This window comes from Malania oleifera, chromosome 11 (assembly GCF_029873635.1).
Source record: "Malania oleifera isolate guangnan ecotype guangnan chromosome 11, ASM2987363v1, whole genome shotgun sequence".
Taxonomy (NCBI): Eukaryota; Viridiplantae; Streptophyta; class Magnoliopsida; order Santalales; family Ximeniaceae; genus Malania; species Malania oleifera.
The window spans coordinates 67,983,501-67,998,815 of record NC_080427.1 but is presented as its reverse complement, the minus strand read 5'-3'; the positions used below and the strand labels follow the sequence as shown (position 1 = coordinate 67,998,815).

General features: G+C 37.1%; 1 protein-coding gene across 7 annotated transcripts in view; it reads left to right on the top strand.

Moving 5' to 3' along the window:
- Positions 1-15,315, top strand: part of LOC131168218 (acyl-coenzyme A oxidase 4, peroxisomal-like) — a 69,147-nt gene that overhangs the window by 30,390 nt on the left and 23,442 nt on the right. For 4 of the 7 annotated variants that reach the window (XR_009140249.1, XR_009140250.1, XM_058127505.1 and 1 more), the window contains exon 10: positions 5,301-5,380. Coding sequence is in view for 4 of the 7 variants with exons in the window: in XM_058127505.1 (XP_057983488.1) it covers positions 5,301-5,380 (80 nt within the window). In the remaining 3 variants the exon portion in view is untranslated. The remainder of the gene's footprint in view (positions 1-5,300; positions 5,381-15,315) is intronic. The other 3 variants (XR_009140251.1, XM_058127508.1, XM_058127506.1) reach the window with 1 other exon arrangement.

Here is a 15,315-nt window from a genome sequence, read left to right as displayed (position 1 = left end):
CCAAATTAGAGGAGATTTTGAGAATTTGAGCGATGAAGAAGACTTGGAAGAAGAAAGTATAAGGTTTGCTCGACAAGAAAGCATACAATCATAGCAACAATGGGAAGAGAGACAAAGATTTCGAGTAAGAACATCTAGAGGGGGTAATATTTATGAAGAGGGAGGTGGCTCTGGCAGTGGTGCTACCAGTGGTTTCAATAGAGCAGGAGCTCGATCTTATAGTGGTCGAGAAGCTGGAGGTAGTGGACGACAATGGATCAATCCTGATGCCCCTGAAGCTAGACTAAAGGCAATGGATCCTATTTTAGAAAGAAGCAAGAGTGCGAAACAACCAAAAATCGACACAAAGTTACTGAAAGGTTTAAGAAGTAAATTAGGAAAAGCAGTTGGAAAATTCCTAATTTATAATTGGATTCTAGCGAATGTAGCTGACTCTTCATTTGTGTAGCCTATGCTTGATATTGCTGCAGAGGTTGGAAAGGGGGTGAAGGGTCCATCACCCTATGAGATATTTGAAATTTATTTGGAGTAAGAGTATCAAGAAATGAAAAATTATATAGCTTCTTTTGTTGGAATTTGGAAGGAGAGAGGTGTAACCCTTATGTGTGATGGTTGGTCAGGACCAACTAGAAAACACATTATAAACTTTTTAGTTTATTGCGATAGAGGCACCGTGTTTCATAAATCAGTTGATGCCTCTGATGTACCAAGCAGAACAGCTGAATATTATTTCAGGCAATTTTCTAATTTTAATTATATATGCAAATATTATTTTGAACTTGCATGTTTTTAATTAAATAGTAGTAATTATTGAATCTATAATTTCTTTTCAAATTAATGGACGAGGTGGTTGAAGAAATTGGAGAGGAGAATGTTGTTCAAGTAGTGACTGATAATGAAACTGCAATGAAGGCAGGAGGAAAATTATTAATGCAGAAGAGGCCCAATCTCTATTGGACAGCATGTGCAGCTCATTGCATAGACCTTATTCTTGAAGATATTGGTAATAAAAGTAACGTGAAGAAGATTTTAGAAGATGTAAGAACAATAACCTCATTTATTTACAACCACACATGGACAGTGAATTTCATGAAGAAATTCACAAATAATAGAGAGTTACTTCGCCCTGTCATCACTCGATTTGCCGCAAATTTCATTGCTTTGGAGACTATTGTCAGGCATAAACAAGCACTAAGGGAAATGTTTACATCTGATGCTTGGAAAAACTCAAGGTTTGGGATGGCAAAATCAGGCCCAGCATATGATTCAAAGAAAATTATCTTAGGTAAAGAGTTTTGGCAAAAGTCATCTGATATAATTAAAGTGCAAGAACCCTTAGTAAAAGTTCTTAAATTGGTTGATGGTGATGAAAAACCAACCATGGGCTTCATATACGAGGCAATTGATAGGGTGAAGTTGGCCATTCAAAAAGATTGCCGGTTACAAAGACTATTGGAAAATTATTGACAACCGGTGGAGTTTTCAGTTGCACCAAGATTTGCACGCTGCTGGTAAGTGTAAATCAAATACAATTTCTTATTATTTTAACTTTTAAATTATGCATAGTTGCATTAGAAAACTATTGATTAATATGTTTCTAAATTTAATTGTAGGGTATTTTTTGAACCCACAATTTCTTTATGGAGCCCCACCCTCTCCTGAAGTTGTTAGAGAAGTCATGGATGGAGTTAAAAAAGTGATAACCAAGTTGGTACCCGATATAGATATTCAAATTCGGGCTATTAATCAAGTAAGTATTGGTTCCATTAAATTGAATAATGAATTGTTCTAGTATTCTGTAATATTTTCAAGAATAATTATTAATACATCTAATTAATTAATTATATTTCGCAAGCATCCTTTTTTAGTTGTTGCTATATCAAGATAGGCAAGAGACTTTTGGAACCCCGTTGGCTCAAAGGGCAGTGAAACAAACAAATCCTGGTAAATATGACTATATAGCTAAATAATGGAGAATGACTCTATTTTCTCTCTTAATGTTCAAATTTGACTTTTGAAATATACGCTATACTAACATAAAACTCTTTTTAATTATTCATGCAGCTGAATGGTGGATTCATTATAGCTTGTGTGCTCCTAAGCTCCAAAAAATAACAATTAGAGTTCTTAGCCAGACCACATCAGCTTCGAACTGTGAGCGTAATTAGAGCACCTTTAGCCTCATCCATACAAAAACAAGAAATAGATTAAAGTACATGAGACTACAAAAACTTGTTTTCGTATATTACAACATGAGGTTAAAGTTAAGATGTATAATGAGAAGAAGCCAACGAGAAATTGAAGAGGGTTTCAATCCTATCAATTTGGACTACATTTTCGACGAAGATGATCCTTTAAGTCAATGGTTAGAGGAGAGAGAGACACCACTACTCGACGGTCAGGACAATTCAAATTGGTTAAATGAAGAAGTTGGTGGTACTACAGAAGGAGGTGATCAACCACCAATAAACGCGCATGATGATTCAAGTTCAAGCCCTGAACGTACACAAAGTGATAACAATCTTGGTTTGAGCCCACCAAGTGATGATGATGGTAATAGTGGTGCTGGAGCTGGGGTTGGGGGGGGGGGGGTGGCAGTGGTGGTGGTGGAGGCGGCGGTGTAGAATATAATTATAGATATGACATAGGGACATCATTTGCAAGGGATATATATCCTTCTGATCCTTATGGACTACATGACAAACTTGAAAATTTTTACTTGGGTATTCCTCCAGGGAACCAATCTTCACAACCCAGGAGAAGGAGTGCTCGTGGTGACCCTAGTGATTCTAATGAAGATTCATATGGTGTGGTTCGTAGTTTTGGTGGCTTTGGTTTAGATGGTTCATCATCACAATCATATGGATCTCATCCAGCATATCCACATTATGCATCTCATGACTCACATTTTTATCCCAGTGGATCAGGAATCTCAGGATCTAGTGAGTCTTCTTCTACACACTACCCAGAGCCAGCCCCTGCCCCAACTTATAGACATTATTCAGGAGAATTTTCAGCACCAGTACATTTTCAAGAGCAACAACGAAATGACGCAAACTTGGGTTTATTCAACTATGTATTTCTACAAGGATGGGGAGATAATTTCCCATCCCAATCTCAAGATACAGATGCAAATTATGAAGACCCTCCACGTCATTCTTTTTGGTGGTGACATGTGTTATGTTATAAATTTGTAATATTATATTCATGTATTTTCAACTATTTATTGATATTTGATATTAATCACTTTTTAAATTCATGTATGTGTAATGTGTATATTGAATATTGAGTCTATTGAGTATTGATTCATTTTTAGTAACTTTATGACTTTAATTAATTGATTCTTACATTTCTACATCTTTTTACTCATTAAAGTAATGTAAACTATAAAAAAATATGTTTTTTTTTGTAAACAGCATACTAAAATTAATATAAAAATCATAATGCCTATTAAAAAGCATTTGTAGGTTGAATGAAAGCCTTCAAAATTCATTAAAAATCATGTATTAATGGATTTCATGCTTATTTTTCAATTTTGGCATGGTTGTGCATGCGTGAAAAAAATTCACGACCGTTACGCCCGCTTCCCGTTACGTAACACCCGCGTCTCCCGTGACCCGTGACTGTTATGCGACGTTACTCGCTACCGCGATTTCGAACCATGCTTGCACCTTTGACTACTATGTATTATAACATAGTTTTAATTAGTTGAAAGCAGGAAAACAATGGTTTTGCTGACAATCCTTGTTGTAGGAAGCCGTAGGAGGCTGGGAGTTCATATGTGTGTACACCCATTACATCATTGACTAATGCGTGCTTGGGCATGCATCTCCCTTCAAAACAGAACACTCTGGACCTGTGATTCCTTCTTATTGGCATCTCTCATATGTTGGCACTCCAGACTTGCCAAGGTGACTTCATATGTAGAATCTACTGCAGTTGGTTTGGGAAAATGTTTTACATTTCAGAGAATTGTAATATCTTAACTCATCTCCATTTTTTTTCTTTTCCATTATCCTGCCTTGGCAGTTCTGTAGATTTTCAACTATAACGCCAAACCAAAACTCTATATTATAAAATGTTACCAAAGTTTGTTTAAACTCTTGATTTGAAGTAATTGCCCATCTTCTTGGTATGAGCTATAATTCATTCTATCCACTTAGAAAGAGGGTGTAAAGCTGAGTTAAGGTTTTCCCTTGTGTGAGATATCTCATCGTTCGGTGAACCCTTATTGTGGTTGGAGTGAAGGATCCTCCTCAGTGGTGATGGGACATCACCCATAAAATTCTATATGGTATAATAGCCAGTTTGGTTCAATATGTAAGAGCTGCAATCCTGCAACTGTAAAACTGTAATTGTATGTTTTCTTGGAAATGAGAACTTATTTAGTTCTTGGGATTGTTTCTTCTCATGGATTTCTACTGGCTGTTCTATTACGTTTAGCACATCTCTAGGGTCTAATCATCCATCTGAATAATTCATCTTTTCCTCTTGGACTTGGTAACTTCCAACTGCCTAACTGATTGCTGGTGGTGTAATAAGTACATTGCTGTAGCAATGGGGTAAAAATAAGAGCTGCCGCTGCAATCCTGCAACTGTAAAACTGTAATTGTATGTTTTCTTGGAAATGAGAACTTATTTAGTTCTTGGGATTGTTTCTTCTCATGGATTTCTACTGGCTGTTCTATTACGTTTAGCACATCTCTAGGGTCTAATCATCCATCTGAATAATTCATCTTTTCCTCTTGGACTTGGTAACTTCCGACTGCCTAACTGATTGCTGGTGGTGTAATAAGTACATTGCTGTAGCAATGGGGTAAAAATAATTTGAAATTTGACTTGCTATGTATGCACTTCCAAATCTTCAGGGTGACCAAATGGATAGCTTAATATTTATGATGAACTAGAGTAGGGATTTTTATTTTTTGCTGGCATGCTAATTGTCATGAAGTAGCATTTAAGGAAAATCGAGGCTTTGTCCTTCTCTCCCACCCTTTTCCTTTTGTTCTTCATCTTTCATGCTTTCCTGTTAAAGAAAATTTTCAAGTTATGCTGTGGCTTTTGCCAACATGCTAATAAGCATAATGTTACATGTAAGGAACAGAAGCTTTTTGCACCTTTCTGTTATTACCGTGTTCTGAGTGATTTTATTATTTCTCATTTTTCACCATTGACTGAATCAGCTGCTTTCTGTTTCATATGTCATCTTTATTTATCTTTCAATGATGTACCATTTTCTTTTTGTAGTCTTCTGCGTTCGTCTAGTGTCAGAAGCTTATTTAATTATTATGACATGGTAGCAGGTGCTGGCTGTTTCACGTGTTATGGTTGCCTGGCAACCCATTGGCATTTCTATGGGTGTTTATGATATGTGCCACAGGTAATATAATGTAGAAAAATTACATTTGAAGTTGGTATTTTTTTTTAATTATTCTATAAAAAAAGGGCTCTTGGAAATTGGAATCATATTTCTTTACCAAATTGAACCCCAATACTTTCATCAGTGACGTTGAAATGATTTGGATCTTTTGTGATTGTGGTGTTTGCATGGTTTTAAATACCAGCGGATGTTACATAGCATAACAGCTGTTACCTAATGGAAAATTGGCCCTCCGATACCTCCTCAGACTGCTTTAATGTTTAGATTAGAAATCATAGCCGTGATGGTCACTTGGTCACTGTGATGGTTGTAATGGCCATTACAGTTACATTGTGTGCCGTAGGAGCTGCCGACAGCCCTCATGATTTTTTTAATCTAAATCAAGCTTTCGTTTTCTATTGCAAAGAAGATAGAGAGATTGCCCAATTGCAATGCACTAATCTGCAAGAAGATCGATAGGTCATGGGTCTAGTAAACTCGCTTCATCATTGCAGCCGAACAACGGTGATGCATCCTCTTGTGTCATGGTTAGATGCCAATTGCAGATGTGTGTGTGTGTGTGTGTGTGAGAGAGAGAGAGAGAGAGAGAGAGAGAGAGAGAGGCTTGCAGGGAAAGTCGTGTGAGTCTTCGTCTCTCCATATGGCTAATGCCTAAAGAAAGGTCACTCTTAGAATTTTGACTTTTAGGAAACTTGGGGAAACATTGTTTGTTTTGTTTTTTGTTTTCCTTTTTTTTTTTTCCCTTTATTTTTGTTGTGAAAATTTATTTTTATGTGAACATTTATTATTATATTATTATAATTTAGTAAGGGGCAATGACTAAAATATTTACACATATATACTAATTCTGTATATTTATACTTAAATAATTAAATATTTATATATTTATTTAGTAGTAATTGATGTATATTATTGTTTTTTACATTTGAACTTTACTACCGTACTTAAACAATATATATATTTTTGTAATTTGCTTTTTTAATATATTTGAGGCTACTTGTGTCATGTCCTTATTAATTACTTCTCAATTCTAAATTTTAATAGTATTTCTAAACATTTTGGTCATTAATGTAGTGATGAGTGATATGGGTGGTAGTAGTTCAAGGTCTGCCTTCCTATATATTGTTAATAATAATTAAGCCTTAAGTACCAAAATACCCCATTAACGCAACTAAATTACTAATACAACATATTCTCTTCTAACTCTCCCTTTCAAGTTGGAGGTGTGTAAATATCACCAAACCGCAGTTTGTAACAACCATTAGATAAGGTAGGCTAAAACTTAGGCTTCATAAAAACAATCGCCTAATTGATCCACAAATTTCACAAAGGGAGTCCTCATGACCTTCAACACAGCATCCCTCACAAAATGACAATCAACTTCAATTTGCTTTGTCCTCTCATAAAACATTAGACTGCTAGCAAAATATATGGCAGCTTGATTATATTTAAACATATCTATTGGCTTCATAACAAAGAGTCCCATTCTTGACATAAGAGACTTCAGCGACATAAGCTCCTTCATAGAATTGAGCCATAGCTCGATATTCTGCTTCAATACTAGATTTTGCTATAGTAGTATGTTTCTTGCTATTCCAGCTAAAAGATTAGCCCCCACAAATGTATGTTTCTTGCTATTCCAGCTAAAAGATTACCCCTCACAAATGTACAATATCTAGTAATAGACCTTTGATCATCAAAAGAGGCAGCCAATATGCATCAGAGTATCCTACTATCTTACACATTTATATATCAAATCTTTTTCTAAGAGAGCCTTTGAGATACCAAAAAATCCTACAAACTACATTCCAAGTGGTTGTTTGATATTTTCCATGAATTGACTCACCACCACGACTACAAAAGTTATGTTGTCTAGTGATAGTCGAGTAGGTCAACTTGCTAACCAACCACCTATATCGATGTTTGTATTCATAATCCAACATCTATAGACCACTTCACATTGGGATCAATAGGAGCATTAATTGGTTTAGCTCCCTATCAAACTAGTCTCATTAAGACAACCAATGTGTATTTTCGCTGGGATTGATTCAGTCCTTTTCTATCCGTACAATCTTAATACCAAGAAAGTAATATAGAGTACCTTAGTCCTTGATTTGAAATTTATATTGAAACCACTAAACATTTGCACATTCGTGCTTTGGTCACTGACTCATTACCAATGATGATGATATCATTAGCATAAATAGAAATAAGCATCACACTTGCCTCTTTTTTTTGCGGCAAAAAATTGAATGATCTGAGGTCCAGAGACTACAACACTAAATTTGTCAAACCAAGTTCGAGGAGATTGGTTAAGACCATAAAAGACCTTATGCAATTTACGTTACCATTCTCCCCTTGGGCAACATACCCAAGAGGTTGCTCCATGCATACCTTCCTACAAATCTTCATGCAAGATGACATTCTTCACCTCTAATTGGTATAAAGGGCAATCAAAATTAACTACCAACAAGATCAATATGCAAACAGAATTTAGTTGAGCAATAGGAGAGAAGGTCTCAAAATAATCTGTATCATATGTTTGGGTGTATGCCTTGGCAACCAATCAAGCCTTAAGATGTTTGATGGTCATTAGGAAGATATTTGATGGTGTAGACCCAATGACAGCTAACCAAATTCTTACAAGTCCCATGTCTCTTGAGTGGTTAAGGAATCCATTTCTCCATCCATTTCTGGCTTCCACCTAGGGTTAGCAAGTGGTTCAGCATGCAAGAAAGGAATAGAAACCAAGGAAATAGACAACGCAAAAGAACACATAGGATTAAGATGGTGAAAAATTGAACCATAATGAGCAATAGGATAAGTAACTATGGACTGCTGAGCACATGTTCGAGTGCTTTTTTGGTGAGCAATGTGCAAATCCAAGTCACGCTGGGATAGATCTCTGGAACTAGAAGTCGTAACAACAATGGGCAGAAAAGGCAACTTGTCACGGGCCGACTATTTCACACCTTTGTGAAAGGAATGTGTGGCACTAGTTAAAGCACTCTTGTTTAACTAGCCAACCTATCGTTACCACAATTCATCTATGAAACATTTTCATTATCATTCAATCAAATATCGATGGAAGCAATAAGCAGCTAGTAAACATTGAAGCAATGTAATTCATTAACACCCCTATTAACATTGTGTGTTTAGCGAGGGAGGCAAGTAGGCTAAACACGTTGACAATAGCTAGTAAGTTTTACAAGATTGATGAACACTCACTCTCCCTTAAAGAGTTTTCTATGCAATTTTCACTCTGACACTAGGAAACATCAAAGTGATCAAGGAGTCATACTGCCTTATTTGGCGTAGGGAGAAACTACTACTAGAAAGTAAACCTGCACTAGTATTTACATGATGGAAACCCACCCCCAAAATGCACGAGACAAGAGGCCACAAGCAAGCATAATGCCCTGAACAAGCTCGACTCGTGACGCTCCCCCACTTATGCGGTCGACGTCCTTGTAGACTTTGATGTTAGGTACGCTTCTACTTTGTCCACGAACGGTTGCATATCTTCCGCATAAATCTAGCTGATTTCTTCATCGCTAAGGTCTTTCCATGTGTTAAGAACTCTTGCCGCTTCTTCCTTGAGTATGCGAACTCTTTGTCTGTAAGGATATCTTTAACTTCACATTTGTCAGGTTGCACTGTCTTCAATTCTGCTCTGGTCGACTGACTTCTGCTTGGATCTTTGGTGTCGACATTGAACGGCTTGAGGTAGCTGATGTGAAACACAGGATGCACTTTCATCCAAGTCGGAGGGTTGATTCTGTAAGAGGCCTTCCCGACTTTGGCCAAGATGGGGATTGGTCCTTCATATTTGTGAATTAGTCTCCTATCTTTTCCTCATAGTGACATGATGTGTTCAAGATTGAGCTTAACAAGAACCAAGTCACCTATGTTAAAGTGTTGTTGTATTCTCCCTTAATCTGTCCACTTCTTCATCCACTTAGAAGCTTTCTCCAGATAGGCTCGGACAATCTCTGCATTCTGTCTCTATTCTCTGGTGAAGATGTACGCACTGGGACTCTTTCCTTTATACGACTCGTCCACTGTATAAGGTAATAGCGGTTGTTGGCATGTAACAAGTTCAAAAGGGGTTGTTGAGCTCTTTTGGGCGTTGAAACAGAACTTAGCCACATCAAGTAGTTGCACTTAATTCTTCTGGTTGGCGTTGACGAAATGGCACAAGTACTCTTCTAGTAGCCCATTGAATCTATCCGTCTGTCCATCTGTCGACGAGTGATAACTCAAAGAGATTTCAAGATGTGAATCGAGGATTCTGAAAAGCTCTGTCCAGAAGTTGCCGGTGAATCTTGAGTGTTGGTCATTGCCAATATCTTGGGGTACACCCCAATATTTCACAACATTCTTAAAGAACAGTTGTGCCGTCTCCTCTGCCAAAAAGTACTTTGGTGCTGGTATAAACGTACCATACTTTGAAAACTTGTGTATAACCACAAGTATAGACCCTGCATCTCCCACTCTAGGTAGGTTGGTGATGAAGTCCAGTGAGACACTTTCCCGCGGTTTGGATGGTACTCGTAGGGGCTTCAGCAACCTTGCAATCTTACTCGGCTCCACCTTGTCTTGTTGCCAAGTGAGACAAGTTTGGGTATAATCAACCACATCATCACGCATGTGCGGCCTGATTACTTGTCAAATTTGCGTAATTAGGCATTTAAATTCATGCATCAAAGATTATAATTTTAATTAAATGTCTGATTATGTCCATTATTTTAACTAGTGAGTTCATTCAATAATTTTTAGATAATTGTCTTCTTTTTGTCGAAAATTTACAGGCACTCGTGTTTTATTGTTATAGGATAATTTTTGGACATTAATGTTGAAATTAAAATGCACGTGGATCGTGTTTGTGGGAAGCTGTGTGAAGGCCGTGCATGCGTGAAGAGTTAGGCGTGCTTGTGGGCCTTGAATGAAGGTAGTTGGGCTTCAATATGTGAGATGGGAGCCCATGCAGCAAGCCCACGTGAAGAGAGTCGCATGAAGATCTATGTGCTGGAGGGTCTTCGAGTGAGGTAAAAAAGCAGGGGCCATGCGCTGGGCTTTAACATGCCAAAAGGGCCATGTGAAATAAGCGTGAAGAGCCTTGGGTAGCTGGGCTTGTGAGTGAGCTGCTGCCCGTGCGTGAAGCCTTGAAGGACTGCATGGATGTGACATATCTATGCAAGAGTGCCCTGAGAAGCCGACTTGGGCTTTGAAAGGCAAGCCCGAGGAGGCACGCGCTAGAGGACCCGTGGGTGTGCTTTTAGGGAGGCTAGGGTAAAAAAAGATAGCCAGAGGGTTTTAGAGGGGAGCTAGGGTTTTTCCTGTGGGGTGTTTTTTTGGAACGAGCGCCGCATAGTGGGAGGATTTTCTCGCTTGGGATCCATGTGCAACAGAGAGCAGGTTTGCTACTATGGGCTTCTCCAACCCGACAACTCCATTTGCTCTCTCTCTCTCTCTCTCTCCCTCTTGAATTTAAATACCTTTGTCAACTTTAGTTTGTTGTTTCTATTTAAAGTTCTTTTGTTTGAAATTAAACATTTGTTTAGGCTTTTTCCATTATTAAATTCAGCTTGTCTTTATTTCCTCTTACTTAAAATCTTGTTGGAATGAAATTGTATTTGGATTGTTTTTATTATTAGACTCAGTTTGTCTTTTTTCTTTCTATTTAAATCCATTAAATTCTATTTAGGCTATATTATTCATTGAGCTTGCGTTGCTTCGTTTGTTTAAAATAAATGTTGGATCTAAATATTTATTTAAGTTGTGTGTTAAAGTTATTTTATTATTGAAGAACTTTTTTTAGCCTAATTTGAGTTTAGTTTGTCCTTGCCTATCTACTTTGTTTTACTTCATTATCATTGTCATGCTTATTTTACTATTTAGTTTGGGTTGGTTATTGAATTCAGCATTTTTGTTTTAGTATTGTTAGGTTATTATTTCATCATTTTGTTTGAGTTTGTTATATAGTTTAGTTTGTTTTTGTTTAAGATCTTGTTGCCTTTTTCTTTATTTAAGTTATTATCATGTTGAGTTTAGTTTATTATTGACTAAGTCTTGTTTGCTTTATTTTTTTGGTTAGGTTATTATTATGTTGAGTTGGTTTATAATTCCTAAGTCAGTGTTGAAGTTAATTATTTTTGTTGAAGTTGTTGTTTGAATGTTTAATTGGTGAGTTGTTTGGTTGCTTTATGCGTGTTAGATTTACATTTTAGGTTTCGTGTCATTTAATTTCATCACAAATTCTCAAAAACCCTAAGATTTTGAATCTGAACCATGTTCAGTAAAATGCTTTGTTGTTTTCTTCTTTCTGTGTTTTACACGAGTTTGAAACCGAACTGCATTCCCTGAGGAGACAATCTGACCTTTTTGGGCTAATTATTACATGATGTAATTCCTATACTTGGGACGGCCTTTGCGCTGCTCATTTTTAGAGTAAGTCAAGTTTTTGGCGCCGTTACCGGGGAGTGCCAGATTTAGTTTCAAACTAGTGTTTTCTTTTCATTTTGATTTTTCTCATAGTTTAAAAACACACAAAAAAAAATATATATATATATATATATATATATTCATTCTTGTTTGCTACTGTATTGGTGAATGTCTGCTATTTGAATTGATGTTTGATGCCTTGGGTCAGAGACATTTGAAATAGACTATCCCATATTTCACTCATTACTAGTAGTGACACACACAACATAGAGTCTGGTAGTTCTTCTGATTCTTCTATAAGTGAGGATTCTGAACTTGATTTGTACAATCTTTTTGTGGAAGAAATTTTTGAAGAAACTATGGTTGCACCTGCGCCACGCACTCTAGAAGACTTTTTGCAGCCTACATGCACCACTACACCATTCTGTATTGCTTTGCCAAATGATGCACTGAATTTCACAATTAAGCATGGTATATTGTCAGTGATACCTTAGTTCCATGGGATGAATTCTGAGAGTTCTTATCAGCATCGACTGATTTTGAGTTGGCATGTACTACCTTCATTACTAGCATAGTAGTCAGAGGCGCGAGGCGCAAAGGGTCTTTGAAGCCGAGGCGCGAGGCGAAGGCGCGCGCCTCACGAAGGTGAGGCGCACAATTATTAAAATGGTGTAAAATATCTATTTGGGGTAATTTATATATGAACATATGAATATCTAGTGATATTAGAATTTAAAATGCCAAAACATTCAATAACAAAATTGAAAATTTAATAAAATTGCCAAGACGAAGCCCAAAAGCATCAACAATTCAACATAGTTCAACATCAAAAGAAAAGAATACAATAAAAGATTTCAAAATATAAAATCTAAAAATCCTCCTCAATCATCACTCATCACTCATCATCAACTAAGTCGGTGAAGATATCATCATCTTCCTCTTCATCATCAGAACTGTTTTCTCCAACATCTTTTTCCTCTTTCGTCTCCTCAGCACTATCCACTTGGATTTCATCCTCTTCTACAAGTTCCAACATTGTGGTCCGACCCCTAGCACTGGTTGCACTACTAGATGAAGCACTTCCTCTTCCTCTAGACGATGATGGCATATTTGTACTTATTCTTGATCTAGTGTGATGCGGGGGGTTATTTAGTCCAGCAGCTCTAGTAACAGAATCCCAAGTCAAATTATCATCTTCAAACACAAGTTCATCATCCTCATCAGAATCACCATCCATCCTACCAATCAACCACTCATTACTATCATCAATGTCCTTTAGGAGGATGGGATCAATGGTGTCACGTTTGTCGTATCGACGCCTCAGAGTTCGATTATATTTCACAAATACCAAATCATTCAAGCGTTGCTGGGATAGCCTATTTCTCCTTTTGCTATGAAGCTGCAAAAAAATTAAAGTAATATGGTTAATAATGATTCTAAAAAGCAGTAGATTGGTAGTTCTTGTTCTTTAATAATTAATCCATGATATACTAATGACTTACATGTTGGGATATGCTCCAATTTCTTTCGCAGCCGGTAGCACTACACGTGAGGCTAAAAATTTTCACAGCAAACTTTTGCAAGTTTGGAGTTGTTGATCCATATGCCATCCACCATTGCACTGTTATAAAATAAATTTAAAATGAATACCTACTAGGTAAATAGCAAAAATAATTTTCAAAAATAAAGAGGTAGTACAAATGCCACTTTACCCGGTGCTTTTGTCTTCCTTTGTCTCACTGCCAAACTAATTCCAAAGACGCCACTAGCGGCATTGTATTTTTCCAACTCATTTGAAACTTTATCTTGCATTTCAATAGTTGGTAGTAACCTTGCAATACATTTGTACAAACCCGTCATACTTTCTTCATCTTGCAAAATGTTGGGGTTTGAATAGAAAAATTCTGGATTCAAGTAGTGTGCAGCTGCGTGCAACGGTTGATGGAGTTGGCATCCCCACCTCGTATCAATAATTTCAAATGCCTCCTTGAATTTATCCTCTTTCTCACCAAAAGCCTTAGCTATGGCTTCCTTAGCCCTATCCATTGCTTCATAAATGTATCCCATTGTAGGCTTCTTTTCCCCATCAACCAAACGGAGTACACGAACAAGTGGACCTGTTAACTTAAGAGCATAGACGATGGTACTCCAAAAAGTAGGCATCAAAACAATAGTAGCTGCTCTTTTGCCAGCCGCCTCCTTTGCCCATTTAGTAGTATTCCAATCTTCAGAAGTAAACATCTTCCTTAAGTTGTTCTTTTGAAGATGGATTGAACGAAGGGTGATGAAGGCAGTTGCAAATCTTGTAACTGTAGGTCTTAGTAACTCCTTTCCTCCAGTGAACTGTCTCATCAAGTTGACAATGCCAACACGATTATAGATATAGCCATTCAAAAAAATTGCCCTTTTAAAAGTTGCATGAATTGAAGGCATCTTCCCAATATCCTCGAAAATTAAATCAATGCAATGAGCAGCACATGGTGTCCAATATAAATGTGACATCTTTGCTTCCAACAATCTCCCTGTTCAAAAATCAAGGAATGAAGCCATTAAAATATTAAAATAAACAATATATACACTATAGAAAGTAGTTCTAAAAATAAGTTCTTACCTGCTGCAACATAGTTTGACGCATTGTCAGTTACCACTTGAATCACATTTGATTCTCCAATTTCCTCTACCATCTCATCAAGTAATCTATACATTCTATCTGCATTCTTGACAATATTAGAAGCATCAATAGACTTGATGAATACTGATCCCCTTGGAGAGTTCACTAAAAAGTTGATTATGTCCTTATTAGCAGCCAAATCTCTCCAACCATCAGACATAATTGAGCAGCCATATTTTGTCCATTCCTCCTTATGTACCTTCAGCAACTCTTTCATTCGACTAACTTCCTCCTTTAGGTAAGGAACTTTCACTTCATGATAGCTAAGTGGCTTTATTCCAGGACCATATTGTCCAATCGATTCAAGTGCCACTGCAAAGCTGCTCAAATGTACGGCATTAAATGGTATCCCAGCATCATACATCCACCTAGAAAAATCTCCCATTGCCTTTTTTCTTAGTTCTTTCTTGCACGCTTCATTTATTGATGTTTGCTTCATCTTCCCTTCTTTCCTAGCTTGAATCGCTTTCTTTGGATCGAGAGTAAAAAACAAGTCTATAGGCCCCTTTTGTTTTGGTTTCTTCAAGTTGGATTGGTATGATCTTTTACTTCCATCACTAGTAAGCACTCTCTCGCCACGAATGTCAATTTCTTGAACGTCATCTTCTTCATCTTCACCGTAATGATCTATATCATCAAAGTCGGGTAATAACTCATTTTCCTCCTTTTCCATATCTTTCTTCAACATATACTCTTTAATCTCCTCACGTACATGAGCAGGGCACTTAGAGCATTTTTTCACATTTCGAAATCCTCCGACAATGTGTTGTTTTGCCTGAAATATTCCTCCCCTTGTGACTTTACCACAAAAATTGCAAGT